Source organism: Empidonax traillii, unplaced genomic scaffold, assembly GCF_003031625.1.
Source record: "Empidonax traillii isolate 1590-97213 ecotype Southwest subspecies unplaced genomic scaffold, ASM303162v1 scaffold693:size341962, whole genome shotgun sequence".
NCBI lineage: Eukaryota > Metazoa > Chordata > Aves > Passeriformes > Tyrannidae > Empidonax > Empidonax traillii.
In genome coordinates, this window is record NW_020955886.1 from 316,198 (window position 1) to 341,962 (window position 25,765).

General features: G+C 38.2%; 1 protein-coding gene across 1 annotated transcript; it reads left to right on the forward strand.

Annotated features, from left to right (window-relative positions):
• On the forward strand, positions 1 to 25,761 carry LOC114065743 (5-hydroxytryptamine receptor 7-like; the record flags this gene model as incomplete). Its single annotated transcript, XM_027899871.1, has 2 exons — positions 1 to 765; positions 25,449 to 25,761. Coding segments are annotated over exons 1-2 (840 nt in total), but the record flags the coding sequence as incomplete, so codon positions are not given.
• Between the last annotated feature and the right edge of the window lie 4 nt (positions 25,762 to 25,765).

Consider the following 25,765-nt stretch of genomic DNA (forward strand, 5'->3'; position numbering starts at 1 on the left):
GCAGCCTCTGCCCGCAGGCTGGGGGCGATGGCGCCGTGCCCACCCCGCGGCCACCCGGGATGAGCCGTGGGTGAGCCCGGCTGCTCCGGGGGAAGTTGAAGGCTGTGTCCCCGGCGGGTCGCTCGGCCGGCTGCGAGGGGGCGGGGGGCGCCGGGCGCCCGAGGAGGAGCCCGAGCATTCCCACGGCGGGGACAGCCGGCGAGCGGGCGGCGGGGCTTCATGGGCTGCCCACGCCAACATGGTGCTCGCCCTCAACGGCAGCCACCTCTACGGTAACCTCCGGCCCCTGGTCCTGGAGGACCCGCGGGCGCTGAGCGGCGGCAGGATGATCGCCGGCTCCTGGCCCCCGCGCAGCCTGGCCAAGCTCGGTCCGTCTCCTGCCCCGTCGGCGCTGCCCACGGCGAGCCCCCTCCCCGCCAACGACTCCCAGTGCGGAGAGCAAATCCTCAGCTACGGCAACGTGGAGAAAGTTCTCATCGGGGCCGTGCTCTGCCTCATCACCCTTCTGACCATCGCCGGCAACTGCCTGGTGGTAATCTCTGTCTGCTTCGTGAAGAAGCTGCGGCAGCCCTCCAACTATCTCATCGTCTCGCTGGCCCTGGCAGATCTCTCGGTGGCCCTGGCCGTCATGCCCTTCGTCAGCGTCACGGACCTTATCGGCGGTGAGTGGATCTTCGGGCGCCTTTTCTGCAACGTCTTCATCGCCATGGATGTCATGTGCTGCACGGCCTCCATCATGACCCTCTGCGTGATAAGTATCGACAGGTGAGAGAGCCCCGATGCTCCGCGGCTTGCCCTGCCCTCCCGAGCACCGGGGACGGCCGTGGCGCTGGCGTGGGGTCTGTGAGCGGTCCCACCAGCCATCCCCTGCTTCCTCCTCCGGGTCCCTTGGAAGTGAGCCGCAGACGTGCTCTGAGCAGGGAGTGAGGCGAATGCCAGCCCTCAGCCTTTCTGTTCGAAGGAGCCCGCCGGAGCAGGGTGTGCTGCCGCCCCTATCCCAGCCCAGATGCCTGCTTATCCCTCTGGGTAACTACCCTGCTGTCACTGCAGACCAGAGGTCTCAGAGCAAAACTGAACCTAAACTGTTAACGTTTACTGTGGCTCCATACAAGTAATGAGGCATTTGCAGCCACGTTAATATTTGAAATATATGTCTTTAAACTGCTTTATACCACAGCTAGATTTGAGCTGATTATTCCGAAGCTGGTGAAAGTGTAACCTCGCTGGGTTCAGCGGAGTTTTACCAGATCAGAGAAAGTGCAGGAATTATAGCTTGTTTTATCTTTATTCTAGGACACTGGCAGAATAGCTCAATTTCAACCAACAGAACCATTTTTGACAAGTAATGTTTTGTTTGAAGGAAAAATTGCTTTTAAATGTTTGCTTTGTAAAAGTTTTCATCTGCTCTCTCAAAAATCAGGTTATGGTCATTAACGAAATAGCTACTTCTAAAAGATATAGGCACTGAGGCAACAAGGAGGTGTATACAGACTGCAGAAGAGGATCTTAGGTGTTCAACTGTGATGTCAGGGCCAAACCTAAGGTTTCACATTTGCCTGTGTCTGAGCTCTCCTCTGCAGAGGAAGGCTAACAGTTTCCTTTATTCCGTGCAGGTCCTGTTCTAAAGTAACTTGCAGCCTCTTCCACAGCTTAAACTCCATGCCAAGAATTTTGGCATCACGGGGGTAACTTTTCATTACAACTCCGCACAACTGGCAGAAATTGAAGAACTTCATAACTAGATTGTAGAAGCAGTTTACCAAGTCCAATATCTGACAAAAACCTTGACTCTTTACTTCAGAAAGTATTTGGAAAGAACTCTGCATTAGGTTTCTGCAGAGAGACAGTCTTTTTTAAAAGTTTCCTGCAATAAATGGAGGCTGTTTTATTCCAAGGAGCACCACGGTTTATATTAATTTCAAAACTTTAATTTCTGTATAAGCATCCCCTGCTCCAGTGATCTTTATTTTGTAACTTCTATATTGAGCAGTACTTGGTTGCTGCAAAGCATCTTGTAGCAATGAAATCTACATACAGAGTATCAAAAGGTGTTGTGTTTGTTTTGTTTTTTGTTTTGTTTTTAATTGATGTTGCCTTGAAATTTGCTATTTTTAACTTAATTCCAGTACTGTAAGAAAGTAGGAGTAGGCTTATCTGCCTTCCCAATATTATTCTCTGTTTTTCTATACTACCTATTTCTAGGACTAATGATTTCATTTTTCTGCTCTCTCCTCATAAAGTAATCCCATTCTTTGATTATTCTTGATCTTCATATCTGAGCTCTCCACTTCCATTTCAACCCTTTGAAGACAGGTTAACATGTGTTTAAGCTTTCTTACCCAAATACGGATGTGTGACTGACTCCCACTGTAGAACTGTGTTTTCTTAGTTTAACATTTGAGGTCACTGCTGTATGATTAACGGGGGCTTTCACTGAACTGGTCACAGTTGTGATTGTGTCTTTTGCTGTCTTCTTATTATACTCCCTCCACTCCCCTCTCCCAGCAAAATACTAATTAGAGATATCTCTGTATTTAGAACAGAATATAACCTGTTGTGAATGACTGATTTTCAACACCGAGTGCTGATTTAAACTGAAAGTATTTTCCTCTTGTCTTTGCATTCCCATTCTATCACTGAATGTTTGTTGAACATGATCTCTTTACACTTCATTATACTGTTGTCTACTCTCTACTTGAAATTAAAATTTTGTGAATTATGATGCTTTAACCTCTGTCACCCAAATCCATTATATAGTTAAGATAGATGATATCATCAGTAAAAGGAGACAAACCAACAATTCATTAGCAAAATGTCTCTACTACCCAACAATAAAAGAAATCTCCATGATTTCTGATCCTATTTAAAAATAAGTAAACTTGTACTAGTGAAGCGCTGCACAGTCAGGGCTAAGATTAGTTTGGGATGAACTAATATTTGAATAGTGAAGATGTATAAAATATGCAAGCCAGGGAGAAATTAGGAAAATTAAATGTGAATGATGAAATGTTGCCAGCGTAGCACTAATTTAAATTTAATTTTAATTAAACTGTCTTACCAGCAGTTGTTCTTACATGTATGTAGTTAGGAAATCCTTGAATGATCAGTGAGACAGATTTATCTCTGAAAAACCACATACCTCTAGATTAAGCATTATATGTAGTATTGGGGCTGCAAATCACAATGTATATAGTGCATTAGAGGGTCAGATTTTCACAAAGTCCATTTTTCCATGGGTTTGATGGAAACACTAGCATGTTTTCTGTTATTTAGGAGAAGATCATCAATGATACAGCCTTTATTAGCCTTTCTATCTCAGTGCAAAGAATACAATATCCAGAAGCTGGGAAAGAAGGAATTAAATTAACTCACTTTCCTTCAAGCTGGCACTATCCTCAGAGCCATTGAGATGCACTTGAACTTTGTAGCACAATTAAGTATCCTGGGGTCACATGGGAGACATTTTTTTAGGAAGAAGGTTAAGACAGGACAAATAGGAATAGGAACATTTTTTTAAGAATGATTATGAATGGCACTGTCACCTGGCTCTTTAGGACACTTTAGGAAACCTTTATTGGGATGCACCTTCCTGAAGAGAAAGGTAAGGCTATTGCAGACAGGAAATAAGATGGCTATTTGAAAATTTAATTATTAGGTTCTTTCTGAAACAGATATGAGAATCAGGTAAATAGCTGAAAAAATATTACTATTGAATTAACCTTAAAAAGAAAGAGAGTTTGTTGCAAACTGCTAAGCAAGGTGTGTAAAAAGAGGTAATATCTTTTATTAAACAAACCGTTACATCAGTCAAAAAGAGGCTTTGAGGAGCTTCCAAACAGGATAAAATGAGTAAACTGAGAAGGCTTTTTGATTTGTTTCCCTTGCACAAATATGTGCTACTCAGCTTACGCCACTGAGAGCCCTGAAATGCCAGCAGCTGGCAGGCCTATTGCTCACAGAGATGTTTTGATGCACAGCCCTTAGTGGCGGATGTGTTTTTTAGCTGAATCTATCAGTTGGAAAGCTCTGAAAGATGCAGATTAGCCTTGAATCTACCAATGGGCTGCTTTCATTCTGCTGGAAAGCCTTGTATTTTTTTTTCCTAGCACTTATCATATTTTTTAAATTGTTTCTCCTCTTGAGTTGCATAAATGTTAAGGGTGCAAAGTAGATGTTAGTGTGCTATTATGGGGATGTCTAACTTTGTGTAGGGTGCACAAGGAAGAAGCTAGGTTGAGAAGGTCTTTCTATTATCCACAAAGATCTAAATTTGTGGAGATACAAGATTTGAACTATTATGCATTTCTTCAGATCATATCTGCCCTTTCGTTTCACAAAATGAAAACCTTCACAGATCTGTATCAGGGTGACTTCAGATGAACGTGTGACTTTTTAGGCATCTCATTCAAGCCCCACTTTGGAAGAAGGCTATCTGCTTACAGGCAGGTCAGTCAGAACTAAACCATATATGATGGAGGGACAAGAGTTTCTCCCTTTTCAGATTTCATGAGAATTAAACAAGCAAGACAGCTTGATACTCAGACAGTCAATATTACCTGTGCTATTCTTGCCATCCATGATGATATGAGGATTAGCTCTGTAGAAAGGTAGGAGCTACATAGATTTTGGCAGCAAAATTGAGTCTCAGTGAATAGTAGTCACCTTTAAGCCTTTACATTCTTTATGTTTAAGAGTGAGCAAACATTAGTAGTGAATTATGAGGGGTGTATACAAACCACATTCTAGTGGGGGAATGAACAAATAAAGGGAATTAATTGTATTAGAACTGGTGGTGCTTGCATGCTGATTCATCATGTTGTCCCGACCCAAGATAGCTACAGGAATGTTGTTTTGGAGAGTATCCACTGGATAACTGCATAAGTAGCAATTTTTGATTCAATTTAAAAATAGTTCTTTGGCTTAGAGAGTGATAAAGTAACATAACTACTCAGATACAGTTGATGAATTATAACACTTTCCCCACACCCACACAAGTAATGAAACACTTTTTGGGGAACTTTTCCAGTCTGTATCTTAGCCAACAGTTCACGAGTATTCCAGGCTTCCATTAAATTGATGAGAATTTAGAGTTTGTATGCAAGTAAGTGGGCCTTTTTGTTGATCCTGAGATTTTTATACACAAGTATCAGCTCTTTCTCCTTGTTTTGCCATGCTCCAAGTATGAATACTTATGCTTCTCCTTAGAGAACGTGTCAGAGCTCATTCCTTGGAGCTCATTCACTTCTCAAGTCCTTGTTCCATGCCTGAGCGCTGAGCACTTCCTCAAATGAAGTACTTGGAACTAAATTTAAATAAATACTTGAGTACTTCCAATAGAATCCAGGTGTCCAAATTCTACCTACATCCAAAACTGATAATATGACCTGAAAACTGTCAGCAATTTGCTAAACTTAACAGCACCTAATAGTCCTGTGTGGCTTCCTATTCAGTATGAAACTTTTTCTGCCTTCAGGGTGGAAAAGGCTGCGATCCATTCTGCCAACCCTGCTCAGGTCATTCATAAAAGACATGTATAGAAAACACACGTAGACTAGATATGAAAAAATTCTCAATGTAATACATTTCAGATCTAGAATAAATGTAGGCATCCACCAGCAGTTCTACTCATGAGATTTTGTTCATATATTTACACAGAAGTAACTGAGAAATGAGGAAAAGAAAACTATAGAAAAGAAACTATAGAAAAGAAACTATAGAAAAAGTGTGTGATGGAGTTACTGCAGTTAAGGTCTGTATTGCAGAAGAAAGTTTTGAGATCAATATGACAGCTAATTCCTTGCAACAGCCATTATTTCCACTGTTTAGCCTGATAAACAGTACCCTTTCTGAGACTGTAAATAACTTGTCTAACTAACAAAAGATACAGAGAGCATTGATTAACTGAAGTGGAAAAGAACAGATTTGGTTTTATTCCTTTCCATTTAGTTTTTCTAATGTAGTCCACTTAAAGAATGTTCCTCAAGTTAATGTAGTTTCTTTTTGCAGAGAACTAATTGCTGAACACTTCTGAAGGCTCCATTTTATTATTTGCCTTGAAAAGTGGAACAACACAATTTTTTGATCCCAAATCTGTAGATGAAGAACTTGAATTGGAAGTTGGATGCATTAGGTAGCATAAGGCAGTGCAATGTGTATCTGTCACCCAGAACCCACTCCTAAAGAGTAAATGAAGCTGGGGCATTTTTCTGTGTAATCATGATCCCTCTTTTTAAGTACCTTTCTGTGATATCCTCAGGTATCTTTTCCTGTGTCACATAGGCAGCCTGAAAGATGCTCAGTTACTTACAAAGTAACCTGATGTTAGCTACAAGTTTTATGTCTTTGCAGACACATTATGCTTCATGATCACGCTGCCAGATGCACAATAAGTAAGGTGGGCAGTAACAAATCAAGCAGATGGACTATTTTTTTGAAGACTTAACTCAGGAGTAAACTCTGGAGTTTGAACACCGAAACAAGTGGTAGTTTGGTCGTTTTGCAGTGGGAACAGGTATAAGACCTGAAGCTTGGTGGATGTGTCTTGTGGCTGCACAGTAGAAGCTGACAAATTTTAGGAAGATAGAAGATATTACAGAACAAAAATCTGTAGACTTATTATTTTGTTGCTGTTATACTGGATGCATTTAAGTCGTGTTACTGAAGGGGAGTTACAAAGTGTGGAGATGCAAGATAATCAAGAGGTAGCAGTGAAATGGTGACTGCAATTGGTAACATTTCACGATATGCATGCATGGGGAATTATAGTTCAGTCAGTAACAGGAAATTTTAAATTAAACCACATTTACCTGAATGCCTTTTCTTGAAATTGGGTATTTCGTTTCCCCCCCACATTTGAAACTATCTTCTGTTTGCTCCTACCAGGGTTTAACACTGGATGAGTTTTCAGAAGTGATTTTGGGGTCTCTAATTCTTGGGGGTTCATCCAGACATTTCAAAGGATCCTGATAAGTCAGAGGTAAGGGAACATTAATTCACATTTTTACCAAGCAGGACATTCTAGAGACATTTAAAAAGTGATTTGTTTTCCTGACAAGGTCACAAAAATAGTTTCCATAAGTAAGGTTGGATTTGCTTCGAAATTCACAGGAAAAAATACAGTTCTAGAAACACTCCTCTTAGTTTTTGAAGGGAGCTTTCAAATATATCTCCTAATATAAGTTACCAAAATGCAAATGCATATCATACTGGCACGATAGTATAGTGTGACCTGTGTGCACTGGTATCAAAATATATTCTCCTAGAATGTTGTTCTTGAAATGAATGAGTATCATAGAATGGCACATCAAAGCCTTTGTAGTTATTATGCACTGTTTGAAGCAAGATTACTGTATCAGTAGTAGCATGCTTTCACAAGCTTCTGGAGAAACAGAAATTAATCAGGGAATGTTTTCACTTTCTTGGAATAATTTTCTCTGAAAATTATTTCTAAAACTACCTGAAAATTATATAAAGAAAGTATCTTATTCCTTTAAAAGAAACACAGAATTATTTATAATGTTGTTGAGTTGGAAACATTTTATCAGAAATATTTGTGGCAACTTTTGAAACAGAACACCTTATTTTATCTGCAGCTGATATGTACATATGGCGCTGTCTGTCAGCTACAAACACCTCTCTCTTTTTTCCTGTCTTAATATGTAGCACAGATCTGGTCCATCCTCTGTGGACTAGAAAGTCTGGAGAAAGAGCTAGCCATTGTAGGTTGCACGAACACAAAGAACTTGAGAAATAGTTGAGTCTGCCAAGGTTCAGCTGTCATACAAGAAAGACTGGGGAACAAAATTACAAATTCTGATATCTGCATGTAGAAAGCACAAGTATCGTAAAACAGTTTTGTTCTAATGGTCACTGCTGTTCATAAGGTGAGGATAATTTCTTTCAGCTGGAAAGCTTACAACTTTTAATTTTTCTTCTTGTACTGGATAGACAATTATTTTTGAAGGATTGAATCATACTATATCTCTTCCTGGGTATACTGAAAAGAGAAAGAAAAAAAAAACTGAATTTTTTTGAGCCAACTCTTACTGCAAAGTTTAAGTTTTCCTTTTCAAAAGACTCCAGTAATTAAATATGTCATAGGGAAAATTTGTTTTTATTCTGTTTGAACTGACATAACAAAATTAAAGAGTGCAGCAGTTATGATTTTCTTCTTGTACCTTGCTGTTTGCTCAAGGCTTTATACAGAAATCTAGATTATCTGATACATGTGGGTGGTTCCACATATATGAGCATGTATGCAGATCTGGTAGTGATTCACCTCTAACACTAAACAAGGGGTTTGGGTAATGTACAGACAAGAATGAATTCTCCAAAAGTCCAGAACAGAGATGCTCAGGGAAATCAAGTCAGTGCTGAGTATATTCTATCTATTGTGATCTCTGCTATCAAATTGAAGCTAGCACAAGAGACTACTGAAGGGGGTTAACTTCATCATGGATAGCTATTTCACAGCAAAATGGTATGATTGTTTTAAAAAAAACCCAAGACACAAAACCAAGAGGGGATATTACAAAAATAACTTTTTTTTAAGTAAGGAAAACCAGGACGAAGTCTATTCTTAGAGGTACATTGTGTCATGATGAAAAAACTGATAGCAAAGTTTTTTCCTGAGATATATCAAGGAAACGGGTGGGGTTTTGGGACTGTTAAACATTTGAAACCAAGATTTTTTTGTTTGGTAGAATTGTGGTAGAAGTGTAAGATATAACCACAAGGAAAGTTGGTAATCCATTTTTGTGTACAGATTTTATGGCTATTTAAGGAGATTGTGGGAAGTGGAGGCAGAGCCATGTGAAAGGTAACACTTTTCTCACACTGGGAGCTATTTGTCCTGCAGGGTGTAGCAGGTTGAGGAGCAAGCAGCAGCTTGCCACATATTAATAGCAGTGGAAAAACTGGTCAGGGACCAAGGGAGACTGGACAAAGCTTGTTGTATCTCAAACATTCATCAAGCTGGGTAAAATCAGAACTGGCAGCAAAAGCTTGACTACAAGAACACCATGTTTGTGGGAGAATTATGTACAAACCTGTTTACATCTCACTGTGTGGTAAGTTTCCTGTATTTAAAGAGTCAAATGTCTAGTTTTCATGTAAATAAACTTTTTTTTTTTTCTTGGGGGGAGGTGGGCTTTGAAAAGACTCTAGTCTTTTGGGGAGAGATTGTAATTGGAGATCTAGGCAAACACACCATGAGTTCTCCTCCCAGTAACCTGGCTTGCAGTTAGGTCACCTTCTTTCCCACTGAGGAATACCTGGTGTCATTGGAATCAACATTTCTCATCAACCATGCAAGTACCTGCAATCAGAAGTAAGGCCTACTGCTGCTGGAAGTGAAATTGAGCAACAAATAAAGAGCTTTCATTAAGTACCTTATTTCTAAACTGTTTGCTTTTCATGAGAGATGTGTTGGAGTCTGGGGACAATATATTTCAACATATGGTTTGCAAACCTCTAGAGAGGGACATGAAAGGCAACTGCAAAAAACCCAAGTCAGTGTCAGTAGTGTCTGTTTATGAGTTGGAGGACTGTTCCCATGCTAGAAAATAATTGTTTTTTTTTAAATCAAAGTAAAGAATAGTGCCCTAGAAGATTTATTCTGGTAACAGGTGTTCAGGAATTGGTAATAGACATAAATATTAGAAGGCAGAAATGGAAGGCATAAGTACAGATAACAGAAGTATATGCTATTATCTAAACTTATTGGAGAATTTGCAACATAACTGTCATCATGAATATAAACCATTAAAACACATTGTGATTGTCATGAAATATTCCAGATATACAGTTCCATTTGCCAGAATAATTTTCTGTAAGCAGTTTTCCATGTGGCTTGTTAAGTTTTGTTTATTTGCTGTAGAAGCTGACATTTAGCAAATAGCTGAAATATTAAATCCCTGAACAAAGAGTGTGTTGTCTGGTCACAAATTACTTGGTAGTATTTATATGCATGACCCAAAACAGCTGCTGACAAGATGCAAAGCTTTTCTTCAGTAGTCTAATAAGACATTTTGATGCTAAAAATAGTACAGCTCTGGCTCAAAAGACTTAATTTTTGCATTGTTATGTACTGTAGTTTCCCTTTTACCTTAAGTATCTGCATTTGAAGACCCATTTCTTATCAGAAGCAGTTTGTAGTGTCTCAAGAGTGTATTGTCCTATATTACTATTTTTGCTGCAAAAATGAGTATGGTCGTTAGCAGAACACAATCTTCACTTTTTAAAAATAACTGAAATTAAAATAGCATAGTGGACTGTTTGCCCGTGAATTAAACAACACAGGAAGGAGCTTAACATTTCCAAAGGCTGTTACTTAATGTGAAGCTTCTGCACTGCTGCCTGAGTGTTGAAATGAAGGGAGATTCTTATCAAATATCCCAAACACCTGCAGCTTGCAGTGAACTACCTGAGATGTCTGTAGGCCAGCTGTGGTGATTTATCCCACACTGATGCCAAAATTCTGCTCCTAAATTCAAATGAATGTTTGAAGTTTTCAGCCTGGCAGTGAGAACTGATATTATTGGAAGCTGTAGGCATAGCAGTAAACCTTAGGTATTTTGCTCTTTATCCACGCAAAGCTGATGCCACCATGCCTCAGAAGAACCTGAGAATTGCCACTTTGCTGCTGAGAAACAAAAACCTCACTGAGAGGTGAGAAGAAAGGCTTCTTTCTGCTGATCCCGCTTATTTCACTGCTTTCATGTGTGATGTAGCATCTGTAAAATGAATATAGAAGAGAGTTCTGGGATCCTTGATAATCTCCAATTCCTGCTATCTTTAAAGACTTTGGAGGAGGAGATGATCTGTTGTCAGCTGTAGTTCTGTTTTAGCATAAAGGTATAATTCTAAGTTCTGGGGAACACAAAAAGGCATTGTGATCACACACACACTAAGCTGGAAAAATGATTATTTATGGATAACCAATCATTGAATCTGACCTCAAATTTCGTCATTCTATACAGAAAGCCCAGGTGAAGAGGGCCAGAAACTCCTCTCTTGATAAGAGAAAAGCAAGAGGTTCATTTTGTAGATGTAATACGTTTTCATGCCTGTGAAGTTGGTGTAGCAGTTTGTGTTGAAATGTGTTATATATTTTAAAAATATTTAGTGTTGCAGATTTTGCATGATTTTGAAAAGAAGGAAAAATATGAAGGATGTTGCTGAAAAAAAGAATATGCTGTAATGGAAACTTGTGGGCAAGCCTGTTTTCAGTTAGACAAAGAGGACACAGTATCCTGGCTAATCTCGTATTTTCAGGTTTCTCGAAGTTTACTTATAGCTACCTTTACAAAAGTAGACCTGGTGTCATCTTAAATGGGCATTATGGATACTCTGGATTTGGATTAAATGTTACTAAAGTAGCAAGCTGGAAAAAGCCAGCTGCATGGAACTACAGCCTGAGGTCTGAGCAAGACCCAGGTGGTTCAAAGTCCCTTAGAGCAGAGGACTGGCTGGCTAGAAAGAAGTAGTGTCCATTTGGCCATTACTTTCTTCATTCCCAAGCTTGCTGGAAAAATGAATAAATATTATGACAAGTGAACTATTAAATACTGAGGCTGGAAAAGGCTGAACATAGAGTTTTACCCACTGCAGTTTGGGCTTTCCTGCAGTTATTTTTTCATCACTAGATCTTTCTCCCCTTCAACCTTCTCCTTCAGTTAAAGGGCACCTGAGGCTGTGTATTTAAGGATTCTGAGTGACTGCAAGGGGCAGTTATATTTGTAAAGTGATATTAAATTCCTACAAATTTTCTATTTCCAGTTTATAGAGAAAAGCTCAATCTGACCCACTTTTTTGACCCTGAGATGAGCTCAGCTGGTTGGAGCATGGTGCTAATAATACCAGGCTTGTGGGTTTGATCCCTGGATGGGCCATTAACTTAAGACTTGGACTCGATGACCCTTGTGGGTCCGTTCCATCACAGAATATTCTATGATTCTGACTCTGTGATTCTGTGATTTATTGATATTAAATTCCAAAATATCACCAAATGAGACATTTTGTGAGAAAAATGACAGCAGGCAGGAGGATTACATGTGAAGAGAAAACTTGGGATTGGGTGTAGAAGCATGCTGTAAATAAATATGTTAGTTAAAATGAGTGCTAAGGAAATAAATGACATATGGTCGAGAAATGTGGTAGCTACAGTAAAGCTTCCATTCATTGACATGAAAGATGATGAGACATGATAACCTTATTCTGTGCCACATATTGAGCAGAAAATATACCGCTAAAATATAAAGAAATGGAAAATAAATAGCAGTTTTTATAAGCTGACAGGGAAGGAATCACCTTATTATCTAATGATAAATCCCTGTACCAGAAGTTTCTGTTGGAAAGGACTGTGAATAGCCATTTTCTAAAAGGTTCTTGAATTGTATATACACAATTTGATCTAACCTCCTGCTTTCCTTCCTTGATAGCTTCCCCTCATGCTGTGCTCTTTCCAGCCCACTGCCCCCCTTTCCGAAACAAGTTATGATTTTTTCCTATGTTAAGATTTATTCTTATTAGGAAAAGAGAAATTATTTTACTGCTGTAGGAAACAAGCGACTCTAGTCTGCATCTTTATAAAACAACTGGTATTATAGGGGATCAGAATGGGATGTTGTATTATTGAAATATTTTATGAAATGAAATATTGAGATGATTTTGTAGAATGTAGTTGCGTTTTTTTTAAGTGACACAATGAATATTGTCTCCTGGTAATGTCCTATTTTGATACTTCATAAGCTTGTTCAGTTCATTTGCTTGTATATGAAAAGCAGAGTTCAGTGCACCATTGTGTTTCTAAGCAGTCAATTCAGGATAAAAAAAAAAAACCTTTGGATTTTTCCTTCATAAAATTCAGAATGAAGACCAGTTTTAAAGCTTTCCAGAAACACAACGTGGCTGTGTTCATTCTTTACACAGCACTGCTAGGTACCCATCAGTATGTGACTTCAGGCAGAAGCAGCTTATTCTTCTAGTGCTTTGATCAGAGTTGTACTTCATTGCTTACATTGTGGAAATTTATGACAAGCTCCCTACTTCATGTTTGTGTTTTTTGTGGGTTTTTTTTTTTTTTTTTGGTTTTGGGTTTTTTGTTTTTTAGTGATTTTTTTAATTGACTCAGACGTATGATAATTCTTTGCTTGATTGCTGCTATTCTCTGGCAAAGCATCACTGATCTAAGTTAAACAGACATAACATATTCGTACTTGAGGAGACACAGTGTCCTTTTTAATCTTGAACTTTTTTATGAAACAGGATTACTTAGATGCTTTGGCTGCTTCAGTGTCTCAGTTACAATTGCAAAGTTGCAATTTCTCACTTTTATTCTGTTGATGGGTTTTCTTCTTTCTTTTAGACCTATTTGCATTGAGAGGATTACATTAGTGAAAAGTGTATTTTAGTCTGAACTGCAAAGGCAATATTTAGAATAGACTTAATGAAAGGATTGATATTAAAACCCACGTTTCGTACTTCCAGGAACAGTAGGTACCTCTGTATGACATTTCCACAGGTACCATTGCAGAGAAAAATGAACTCTAGACAAACCCTATACAAGATGCCTTGCACATCCCAAAGTTTTTGAAAGGAGACTCCTAATTAAACCTGCTTTAGACTTTGATTTTTCCTGTGATATCTAACACAGTTTATTGATATACTTTGGGTTTTATCTGTCTGAGCTTGGACAAACAAGTAATGCTTGAGGTCATCATTTACAATTTTCATATATCTGATCCTTTGGAACATAGCAAAATCTTAGTGTGATTTTTGACAAATTCAGATCTGCCTTCAGGCCAACACAGTTATAGAAAAAACCAAAAATGTCCAAGAAGGTTAGTTCTGTATTGAGACTCACCCATAATGACTATATAGGTGTTCCTTTGGGCTCTTGCAAAATTACTGTCACGGAGAAGCAAAGATTAGAATTTGGACCAGTATTTTTCCTGTCTCTTCAGAGAGAGGAAGAGGAAGAAGGGGGAGGAGGGAGGAAGTATTCTAGAGGGGGTTGTTCCTTAAGTCTGGAGGTATTATGTTTAAACTGTATTCAAGGAAGGAAGAGAAGAGACATACATATCAGCACATTTGTACAGCTAATCCCTGATGATCCTTTGTTTTAATATAGTGGTATTATCAGTTCAGTGGGCTGTGATTTCTCATTTCATTCATCACTTTTACTATGGAAGTTTCTGAAATGCTTCATTTAATTGTACTGAAGACATCAGTCATGATTTTGTAGTTAAAGTTGTGGGAGGCTTTCATTTTTAAAAACCATTATAACTTTCAAAATAATTCCTTTTAAGCTGATGTTTAGTGTCAATCCAAGTGACTCATGTAATGAAGTTGGAGAAAATCACCTTAGCCATTTCTAGTTTAGAGCAGTCTGATGATGGTTTTCTGTTTTAAAAAGAACAGGCTTCTTTTTCATAGTTCTGAAATTGAACCTCCAGACATTTTAGCTGCAGGTATCTGTTATCTTGCAGATGACAGAAACACAAGTATCAAGAAACATGCACAAAAATGGTTATGTAACTAAAGCAGCAACCTTGACTTGAGATGACTCTGTGATCAGGGTCTATAGGCTTATTTGTGGTTCTGGGCAGGCTACTTAAACTGCACCTGAAGTGACAGCCTGATATGCTCAGGGCAAATCCAGATATTTATCGTCCCTGATCACCCAGAGCAGAGTTCTCTGCAGCTCCATGTGTGTTTAGGCTTTCTCCTGCAAAGAGCAGGGGGCTCAGGAGGCCTGGGTCATTTGCCAGTACGTAGGCAGGGAACAGCCAGAGCGCTCAGCTGGGTGCAGGGACTTGGCAGTTCTGTGTTTTGAACTGGACAAGGCAGTACTGTTTTGGCAACCTTCTCCTCCTGAGACCTAAGGCCTAAAGGCCTGACTCCATCCTGAGGAAGTCTCCAGGTTGCCTCAGCTGCATCCACATAGGCACCCTCCTGTGTGCAGTGTGCATCAGTGGGTACTTCTGTACCCTCTCTGCAGCTCCTCCTAGGGCTTGCTCTGGATTCAGTGTTTTTTTTTGTGTGTACATCCTGGGATCCACCATGCTGACAATACAAAGGGGTCATCTGGCGTGTGTGTCTGTGTGTATGGCTGCACAGACATGGAAGGAGAAGAAGGTAGTCTGATACACTGGTCAAAATACAGCCACAGAATCCTGTGGGCTACCAGCTTACCTAAGGGATGTTTGTGCTGGCATCTGACAGAGTACAGAACTGAGAGGAATCACATGGCAATTTTCATTACAGCCTATTTGAATGCTTGCACACAACAGGGTGGTTCCAAGACTGAGGCATGTCTGGTGGTTGTCAACTGGCACATCTCCTCTGGCCTGGCTGCAGTCAGCAGACTGGAGTCACCACTGCTCATCTTGGGACAACACCAGTCAGGACATGTGAGGGTGGGAGATCTGAGCTCTGTTAGTAAGTTGTGAGCTTGAGAACTAAAATCCTTTCTGAAGACATTAGGGGGGGGAAAAGTATGTTAGATGTGCTGCAGACTTTGACAAAAATCTGAAATCTTCATTGTCCTTTACAACACCGCTGGGGGTGAGGAACAAGAGGGTTAAGATGGGGGGAACACAAAAGGAAAATCAGGATTTTCCAGTTCCTATCTGCAAAACATATTCTTTTTAATTTCTCTGTTTTCTTTTGCTCAGGAACTGCCTCTGTTTAACAAAGTAGGGATTTCATCTGAGTTGTTGTGTAAAGAAATCACGTCTTTGCCTTAAGTTATTCTCCCCCACAGCAGAGAGTAAGTCCCCTGCAACACTATCAAGCAATGTTTCAAGCCAAGCCTCATCATTCCTCAGTAGCTTTTGAACTGTATGCACTCATGCTCAAGGTTTCTGCTGCTCCTCAGGCTCACTGACAGCACCACCTCCCTCCAGTCATGCCAAACCCTTACTCAGATTCATGTTCCTTTTTCAGATGTAAGCAGTTGTCCTCTAAAATACAAAAGACCAAATGAGATAAAACCTCTTTCCTAGCCTTCTTCCAACCTGAACTTTTTTTCTGCACGCTCAGTCTCTAGTGAACCTTGCAATACAACTAGGCAGAAATAAACGAGAATGTGATTTCTCTTTAATTCTTTTTCTTGAACAAAGCTTTTCCTATTTTAGTCTCCCAAATAGTATCGGAAGGTTAACGTAGCTTCTCTGCCCCCTCAAAAAGGGGCCTGGTGTCTTGTAATAACTTAATAAAATTAAATACTGCATTATACACATAAAGATTAAAAAATAGTCACGTAAGACAGTCATCAGTCTACAAATAATTAGATATTTAGTTAGATGTAACAGTTGACATGATGCAAATGCATTGCATTTGTTTCTATGAGTCTAAAATATTTTGGGATAATAAGAAGGGGCTCAATGTGGAATAAAGTGAAATGTGTATTTTAATCAAAATAGTGTTTTCTGATATAAATCACCTTACTGAATGTAGCAACAAACTGCCACCTTTGAAGATGTCCTGCTTTTCCTTTTTTTTCCTTGATTGATAAAATGACTTAACAAGTACTGTAAATCAGATCACAGGGTCTGAATCTGTAACAGTATACAAAGCCCTGGCCATCTGCACTTGTGAAGTAGTTTGTGTGTATACTGTGATGAATTCCAGTAAGAATTTTTCCATGAACTGAGATATGTCTTAAAAAGCCTGAGAAGTTTTTTACCAGGGGATATTCCTAAACTCTTCCCAATATGTATTGCAAATTATACTTTACCCTATATTTTGATTAGTATTTTCTACTTTTGAAAAGAGCAAAAAATTTAGGAAGAGCATTTTGACTCCTTACTTCTTCCACAAAAAATATATCTACATTAATTAGAGGGAGTTTACAAATCGGGGAAGGGGAGAGGTGGTGGTGGTGGTGGTGAAAGGGCAGAAGTGGGTAGGGTGTCCCCAACACAGTTATACGTTTCCTTTTAGAAAAGCATGACATTATTTTTTAGTTTTCCAATTCATTCACAATGTTGAACAGTGTAAAGAAAAATAGATTCTTCTTAAGTATGACTTGCCCAGATTTAGAGAGTTTTTGAAGTGTTACAGATTATCTATCAAGAAGTGGGGGAGAAGCACTTTTGAGCTCTGTATATAATTAATCCTATTGCACTCAGTAAGCAAACCACACTTGTATACAGAAAACTAGGGATGATGAAGCACACAAAGCTGGAGTTCAGAAAATTTGGAAAAACTTAAAAATAGGAAGTCTTCCATTGTGGAATGCAACTCAATTCCAAATAATTCATGCTCAAAACCTTTTCAGTTTTCAAATGCACCTAGTTTCTAGGAGGTTGGTGAAGGATTAAATGGGCTAAAATCCACTTCCTTTTTTATGTCTTTGGTGAAAATAGGCAAAAGGAAAATATACCTATACTGTTTTCTTCAAAGGGATTTAATAAGAGCATTCAGTCTATAATATAGAATATTTATATGAATAATTGCAAAATATTGGGTAGGAAATACAATATTATTTAACATTCAGGCACTGTTGCAAAGTAAACATTAGCAGCTGCATGTTGGGGACTTTTCTTCACAGGGTATAATTTGCAGTGGAAAAGAAAAGGCTGCCGAACTGGTTTGTCAAGGAGCTGAGAACAAGGCTCTGACAGGTGATAAATACTTTGACATGTCAGCCATGCAGGGGGAAAACGAAGGGTGAGGGCAGCTGAAACAGATTTGCTGAGGTCTGAAAGGAAAGAGCAATATGGTTTCAGAAATGACATGTAAGAAAGATAGTAGAAGCTGAATGGAAAGATGTTGCACTTCTCTTTCTGGTAATACGGGTGTTAGGTATTTCTTAGAGTGAGAGCAGAAATCATCTCCCTGTCTATGGGATGGATGTCTTAGATTGGTGTGCAAAAACCAAAAAGGAAAAATATGGAGCTAATAGAGAAATAGAAATAAGATGGCAAGAAAGTGAAATAAAAATGAGTGAAATGAAAGATTAAAAAATTAGCTGAAATAAATAAGAAAAATACGAAGCTGTAAAATTATACAATATGAGAGGAAGAAATCCATTAAAGTTCAGAGAAACGAAAATAACTGTAGGAGAAGAGAATCTTGTACTATGCAAATTACATTCCTTTACAATGAATAGATATTTAATTTTGATTGACTTAATCATCCCCTACTGCCAGGAAAGCCTACACTTCTTGAGTTCCATCACAATGATTTTTGACAAAAAACCAAAATCAAGTCAGAACATTTACTATGTAGAATAAATTCAACATGTACTCACTATAGCAGTGGGAATAAATGTCATTCTATTATAAAAAGAATTTGAGAAAATACAATTAATTTAAAATAAGAAGGGGAAAAATGGAAAGTGTTAACCTTACTGAAAACAAAACAAGTATTTCATTCTCATTCTTCCAAATATGAAAATTAAAGTATCGCTGTTTCAACGATAAGAATACTTTTGAAATTATATGAAATATGAAGCATAAGCATCTAAAAGAATAGATATCAAAACACAAATTTAACATCTTTCACATCAATGCATTCAACATCAGCTGAGAAAGATGAAGTAGAGCTTTCCAGCACTTCTAGGAAATGCAGTTAAGATGTGGAAGCTGGCCACTGTGCTAAGATTTTTTATAAACTGTGTACTCCTTCACATAGAAAAGATGCAGCATTTAACTAGATGGAGCACAGAAATAGTCAAAGTCTTTTTCTCTCCACTGAGTATTGGTTTGATTTGTTAGTTTTATCCTCTCTAACATTACACAATACTTTATGTTTAGGTTTGAAAGTGATCCAATTCATATTCTAAAAGTTTTAATACAGGCAATGAAATCAGTAACTTCATTCACTTCTGGTAAGGAAATGCCTCTGAAATACCCTCCTCTTCCAAGACAATAAACTGGCAGTCATCATGATGTGATTGTGAGGCCAGTCTGTATTGCATAAAGACAGGGATCAATACTGTCATGTAATAATTAACAAGGTAATTGTCACATTATACCACCATAGCTGTGCACTGTAATGCTCGTGTCTCAGCAGGTCTTTTCATGTTTCTATCCCTTTGCTTCCATCTCAATATGTTATCATATGTGATGATAATAGTATTTTCCTGATCAGTTTTTACGTTTGTACGTCTTATTCTATTTAAAAGCAAGTCTGAGGGACAGAGCTTCTCTTGCATTGTGTAAAACACATCATCTTTGAAAAGAAGAGAACAATTTCTGTTAGGTGTTTGACATAGCCATAAGAGAAAGCATAGATTTGGTAATTGTTTCAACCTGTTACATTTACATTTGACTTATTGTTTAATGTATCGAAGTACAAGGAAAAAAATTATCTAGATCAATGAGTATACTAGGAAGAATATTTCTAAATGCTGGATAGCTTTCAAGAATGGCATTTTGCTCCTATTCTTGTGAACTATCTCACAATCACAACATAATTAATGTTGAACTGAATCAAACGTAAGAAAAGTTATGAAAGATTATGAGAGGAATAAAGCCACTGGAGAAAAATCAGTAGGTCAGCCTCGTTCTTCAGAATAAATTGTTACTGCAGGTGAATTGCTAGACAGGATTCTATAGCTGAGGGTTGGCAAAGAAAACAATACATCGAGATATGTATTGAAGATGGAAAGCTCTTGTACTAGAGAAAGAAGAGAAAAGCAAAGGAGTAAGCATTACTGTGTCTCTGGAATAAACCAGTTTTATGACTCTCAAAATACAAAAGTAGGAAGAACTGAAAGAACCCCAGGTCAAGCCCACCTCCAAGTCAAATGATAAGTGATAACAAAACAATAGGTTGTGATTCCTGGTAGAAATAACTGTAATACCCATCTATATCATCTCCAGTACAATGTTTCTAATTCTATTCCGTAGTAATCCAATTTGCTTCATAACAGCTAAGTCAGACAGTGAAAGATGCTAATCTGATTCTGGAATCTGTTAGATCAAGTCAGTGAATTCTGAGAAACAAATTCAGACTAATCAGAATGGAATTCTATCTGCCTATGCAACACATGGAAACCAGAGACAAGGGAATTACATGTGTGATACAAAAGTCACATAAAAGATGTTGATGTCACGGTGCATTCAATTTATTATTGAATTGGGCAGGAAGCTTCAAAACTATTTAAATGCTTCTAGCTGTTAGGATTTCTATTGCTTTGTGACTCTGCTCACAGTGAGAGACTAGTCCTTTTGGTTTTTTTTCTTTATCTTTTAGCCATATAATAGAAGGTAAGAAAGAAAGGTTTTGGACACATGATCACAAATTGGACCATCTATTACTATTTTCTTTCTATTATTGAATTAAATGTAGTTGTTGAGTCTCAGTTTGCTTTCTGGATATTTCAAAAGGTGTGAGGACTAGACCCATCTCAAAGTTTCCAATATAGTAATGAAAAATTCACCATTTTACAACTTTCTGTTGTGGCTATGTCAAAAACACCTAACAGAAATTGTTCTCTTCTTTTCAAAGATGATGTATTTACACAATGCAAGAGACGCTCTGTCCCTCGGACTTGCTTTTACATAGAATAACCTATATGAACATAAAAGCCAATCAGGAAAATGACATCATGCTCAATACATTAAGTGGGGGGAAGAAGAAGAAAAGGAGGGAATTCGGAGTGATGGTTTGTCTTCCCAAGGAACTGCTACATGTGATGGAGCCCTGTTCTCCTAGACATGGCTGAACACCTGTCTGCCCATATGAAGCAGTGACTTTATTCCTCGTGTTGCTTTGCTTCTATGTGCAGCTTTTGCTTTCCCTATTAAATTTTTTTTATCCTAACCCATGAGTTTTACAGCTTTTAGCCCTGCAATTCTCTACCTGATCCCACTGGTGGACCAGTGAGTGAGGAGCTGCATGGGGCTTGGCTGCTGTCTGGGGTTAAACCATGACAACCACAAAGAAAAGGAAATTGACTTTTCTACTGCTGAAAAAACAATCAGGTTCACACCACACACATACACACAAAAAATTCATGCCCGGTTTACTTGAAAAACTGCAGTGCCTGGCACTCCTGATTTTTAGTTCCTGGAGGAAAAATTGACATCTTCTACATCTAGAGAATTACTAATCAATTCAGCCACAAATGGAGAGTTATTAATATGTAGGTGTTGAGAAAGATCTTCCTGAAAGTTATTCTAGTGGATGATAAGTAGATGGCTATGTGAACTCACTCCATCGTTGTGCAGATAAAGCAAACTACTTTTCACAATTCCCTAGATTAGAGAATGAAATAAATATATTCACAAAGAAAGAAATTGTATTGCAAGCTTTCATGTTTATAGTCACCTCTAGTGAGTCGTGGTGGCAGTCCAGCTTGCAGTCTGATAATCACTGTGCTTGCAGTCTGATAATCACTGTGCAAGCTTATTTGCCATCACAACGGGCAAATAAGACAAATGAAGAGAGGAAGAGGCAATGCAAAAAATCACTGAGAGATAAAATATGTAGCAATCTATTATCTATATGTTACATCTTAATGCATACTGTAACATTTAATATATAGAGCATATCTTAGTAAGAACTGCCTCTGTGGTCAAGTGACAATAGAGACTTTTTTTAGCCCTGTAGAATAAAAACAGTTCTGTGTGGCCATTGCAATGCATCAGTATCAGGCAGAAAAGCCAGAATAAAAAACCCCACAAACTGAATGATCTCAGGAGCAGTTCAGTACAGTTATAATGGTTCTACATTAATCTGTAACAATTGCCTGTCATTATATGGTAACAACTCAGAGATATTGGGAAAGAATACTGGATTATAGGGAGGCAGAATTTTATAAAGCAAAAAGAAAGGAGTTGTTCATTTACCTTTTCCATTGTTGGTGTTCATTGTGTGAATGTGGCAAATGGCAATTGTATAAAATAGCTGACAATAGCACCACAACAAAGGAGGGACTTCTTTAGTCTCCCCCTTCCCATGTTTGAACAGAGCTCCAGAAATGATGGCACAGGGTAATTTTTCCTCCCTGGAGTTGAATGGGACTGTAGCAAAGGATCCAGTTTCCAATCCTCCTACAAGGAAGAAGAGACACAGAAGAAATAATAAGAAACCAACCCAGAATGGGGACATGCTCATGCATTTACACACATTTAAAATGAAGTTAACTCTGTCCTTCACCATTTTTGGTCTATGCTGTCTGGTCTTTGAGCGAGGGGCTCACTCCAGATTTCAGTGACGTAGCAGAAAAAAGGTTTTCATCGTCCTTTTTTGTTGTATCTGTTAGACACTAGTCTAATAACCAGATTCTTCCTTCTCACTGTTCTCCACTCACCCAGCAGCCTTGGAATGGCAGCAGGACCTGACTGCTCTCTGTCTTGTGCCTCTCATGGGGTTGCCCAACTGGTACAGCATCCTGCACTTCAGTGTTCTGCCTACAGCATAAAGTAGTGCTGAATGAGAAATGCCATGACCAGTTCATAAGAAATATAAAGGCTGTTCATCTGCAGTTCTTTGTTTTTGGGGAGTTACCTAGACACAGGTCTCACTGTACTGGGTGTAATATGGATAGAAGCCTGTCTGGCAAAATTATATAGTCATGAAATTCAGAGGAGAAAGAATACCAAACAGCATTGCCCTTCTTATACAAGTGAGAACTGAGGCACAGTTTCTTCTTCACAAAGATCAAAATGAACATCTGTGGCATGTAAAAGAAATAAATCTCAGAATAACAAGTCTGAGACCTTTCTTTCACGTGGGGGATAGCTGAGATACATGAAACGGGCTTTTTAGGGACTGACTTCATTCTCTGCCAGCAATAAGACCTCAAGGTGGTACATATTCTTTAATATGTTAAGCTCAGCTGATTTACATTGAATTTTTTTTCAGTGTAGTAATTACAGATTAAGCATTACAAAGCATATTTTTACACTGATTTTGACACAATATTTTTGAAGTTCATGAATCTACTAAGTCTTGAACACTCTCCAGTGAATTAGACAACAGTAGTGATCTACATTATTTTGGAGCTGCAAATAAGTTTTAAAGGGTAATGGATTTCATATATAGAGATTAAAAGATAACATTCTTTCATTTGTGCCTGGTGACTTCTTTCCCCCTATCATACTACATTTAGCAAAATGAATAAGGCAGAAAGGATGCCAGTGTATTTTTATGATAATTAATGTATTTTAATTTCAAATAGCATTTCTGAAGCTCAGATAGACTCCAAAAAAAGTGGTGCCAGGGCAAAACTAATGAATTTTAATTCTTTTCAGTATACTTATGCTTTCATGAATTCTTTTTGTTATATTCTGGTGCATGAGAATGCATCAGTAGGAACTCAGAGCATGCAGCCCACAGATCTGATTTTTACAGAAACCCAGCTTAACTTTTTTAGCTACATAATAATGTGCACCTCAGAAGTGTGTTATTTTTAGTGACCAATAGGGTATTAGCTAGAAAAACGCATACTTCAGACCAACTTTAAAAGATTTTTTTAAAACAACAGAATGTAAACAGCAAGTAGTCTTTCTGCACAAAGGATGCGTTTCAATGTTTTGTAGCTAAATTGTGTTATTCTTGGACTAATGTTAAGGGTTAACTAATGTTAATGACAAGGTGCCGCTCTTGTCCCAGAGAGGCTGCAGCTAATAACTCACCCTTGCTGCAGTTACATTGCTTAAAGCGCTTTGATCTGTCCCTCAGGTAGTTAAACTGAAACTTTACTGCACTAACTCTGCTTTTCCATATCTTGGAGCACCTTGAAAAACTTGTGGCTCCTTGGGAGTGCAAATGGTTTTGACCATACTGCTGTAAAACAGAAAAGTCCATGGTCTCTGCAGTTTGTCCATTACTTCTGGAGCTGAGCCAATGACCATATTCTGATACTGATGGTGAGGGGCACAAGAAGCAGCCTTGTCTGACATCATGGATTGCACTCCTTTAATCCCAGACAATTTTAGTAACAGTTCTTAGCTCCAGGCACAGATTCACTGGCAAAATACTGGCCTACTGTAATTTACTTGTGCATCGTGTTGAGAGCAGGGCACAGTAAACTGGTCTGTCCTTTGTGCAACACTTGTCATACCAGCAATATAAAATCAATGACATTGTTGAGAAGAATTGTTGTTACTCATCAGAACAGATCATTTAATGATGCCTCTTTTTTTTCCTTCCATAACTATAGCATACCTGGGTGCTTGTGCAAAGCAAGAGCACCAGCCATGATTTACTGCATTGCAGTAAAATCAACAATGCAGCATTCCCCAGAGCCAGACAAATCTCATATTTGATATGCTAAGTGAATAGAGAAAACATGCTCCCCCAAAATATTTTTAATCACATTACTGCATTTCTTGTTTGTAACCCTTCAGAACCCTCACTAAGTAAACACTGGTAACTCCTGAAACCAAAACATTTTTCAGAAATCTGATTTGAAACCATTTGTTTTACAAGTAACAAAGTGAATCACACTGATTTTTTCAAAATTCTTTCTTTTGGAAGAAGCAAAAAAGGACTTAATGAGAAGTTAATGGTAAGTCATAGGCAAGTTCCAACTGAGCAGAAACAAAATTTGAAACTAAAAATGTTAGATGTAAAAAAAAAAAAAGCGTCTGATTCCATCTAAGAGAAAATTCCCATAGCTAGAAAGCAAACTCTCTGTAGCTGAGAGTAAATTCAAACTTAGGATATTATTATCTGGTTATATAGAGCCATAGTTATATTTTTTAATTTGAAAATTATACATAGTTTAAGATACTGCAGAATAGGAAATATTTTTTTTTCTATGAAAAAATGGACACATTAAAACCTTTTTTCATACCTGTAAAATTGTGTTTTCTTCCCCAGGACTTCTTGAACTGTGATAGATTTTTATTTTGTTTGGTAGAAGTTTGGACATTGAATAAATATATTCTTTTCTAATTACATGATGATAAAAAGAATCTTGTAGTATTGAAATAATCTGCTTTTGGTATATGTTTGCAGTTTGTTCCTGTCTGAAACATGAAGGTAAGAAAGACAACTCATTGTCTCAGCATAGTGGCAGGGATCTTCCTAACTGTTGAATACATGAGAAGAATGAAAATGAATGCTTGATGTAACTTAACCATTCACTCAATACAAAAAGCGATAGGCTTTGTGGACTGAGCATTCATCTATACTCAAGGATTTCATAAGTTAGCAAATTTAGGTTTCAGGATTTCATTTAAAGAAAAAAAAAAAAAAAAAGTTACCTGCATGAAGATTGTGCAGATTGGTTAAAATCACAGTCCATTAGGGCCAAAGGGAAATTTCTTTCTGGAATAAAAGACATTTTCTATAAATATCAACACTATAAATTTTAACGTGAAAGACAAATGAATTTATAATTTGGAAATATATGCAAAGTGAGTATTGAAAAATATGAAATAGAAAACTTAGCCAAAGATTTTGGTTTAGAGCAGACTACACGAAATAACTTTTAACAGTTAAACCCTGCACTATATGGTAATTCTGCATTATTGTTCTAGGTACCTGGGAATAACAAGACCTCTTACGTACCCTGTAAGGCAGAACGGGAAGTGTATGGCCAAAATGATCCTGTGTGTATGGCTGTTATCTGCCTCGATCACCATACCCCCGCTCTTCGGTTGGGCCCAAAATGTAAATGACGAAAAGGTTTGTCTGATCAGTCAAGACTTCGGCTACACCATTTACTCCACAGCAGTTGCATTTTATATCCCAATGTCAGTGATGCTTTTCATGTACTATCAGATTTACAAAGCTGCCAAGAGGAGTGCTGCTAAACACAAGTTTACTGGTTTTCCCCGCCTAGAAGAAACGGAAG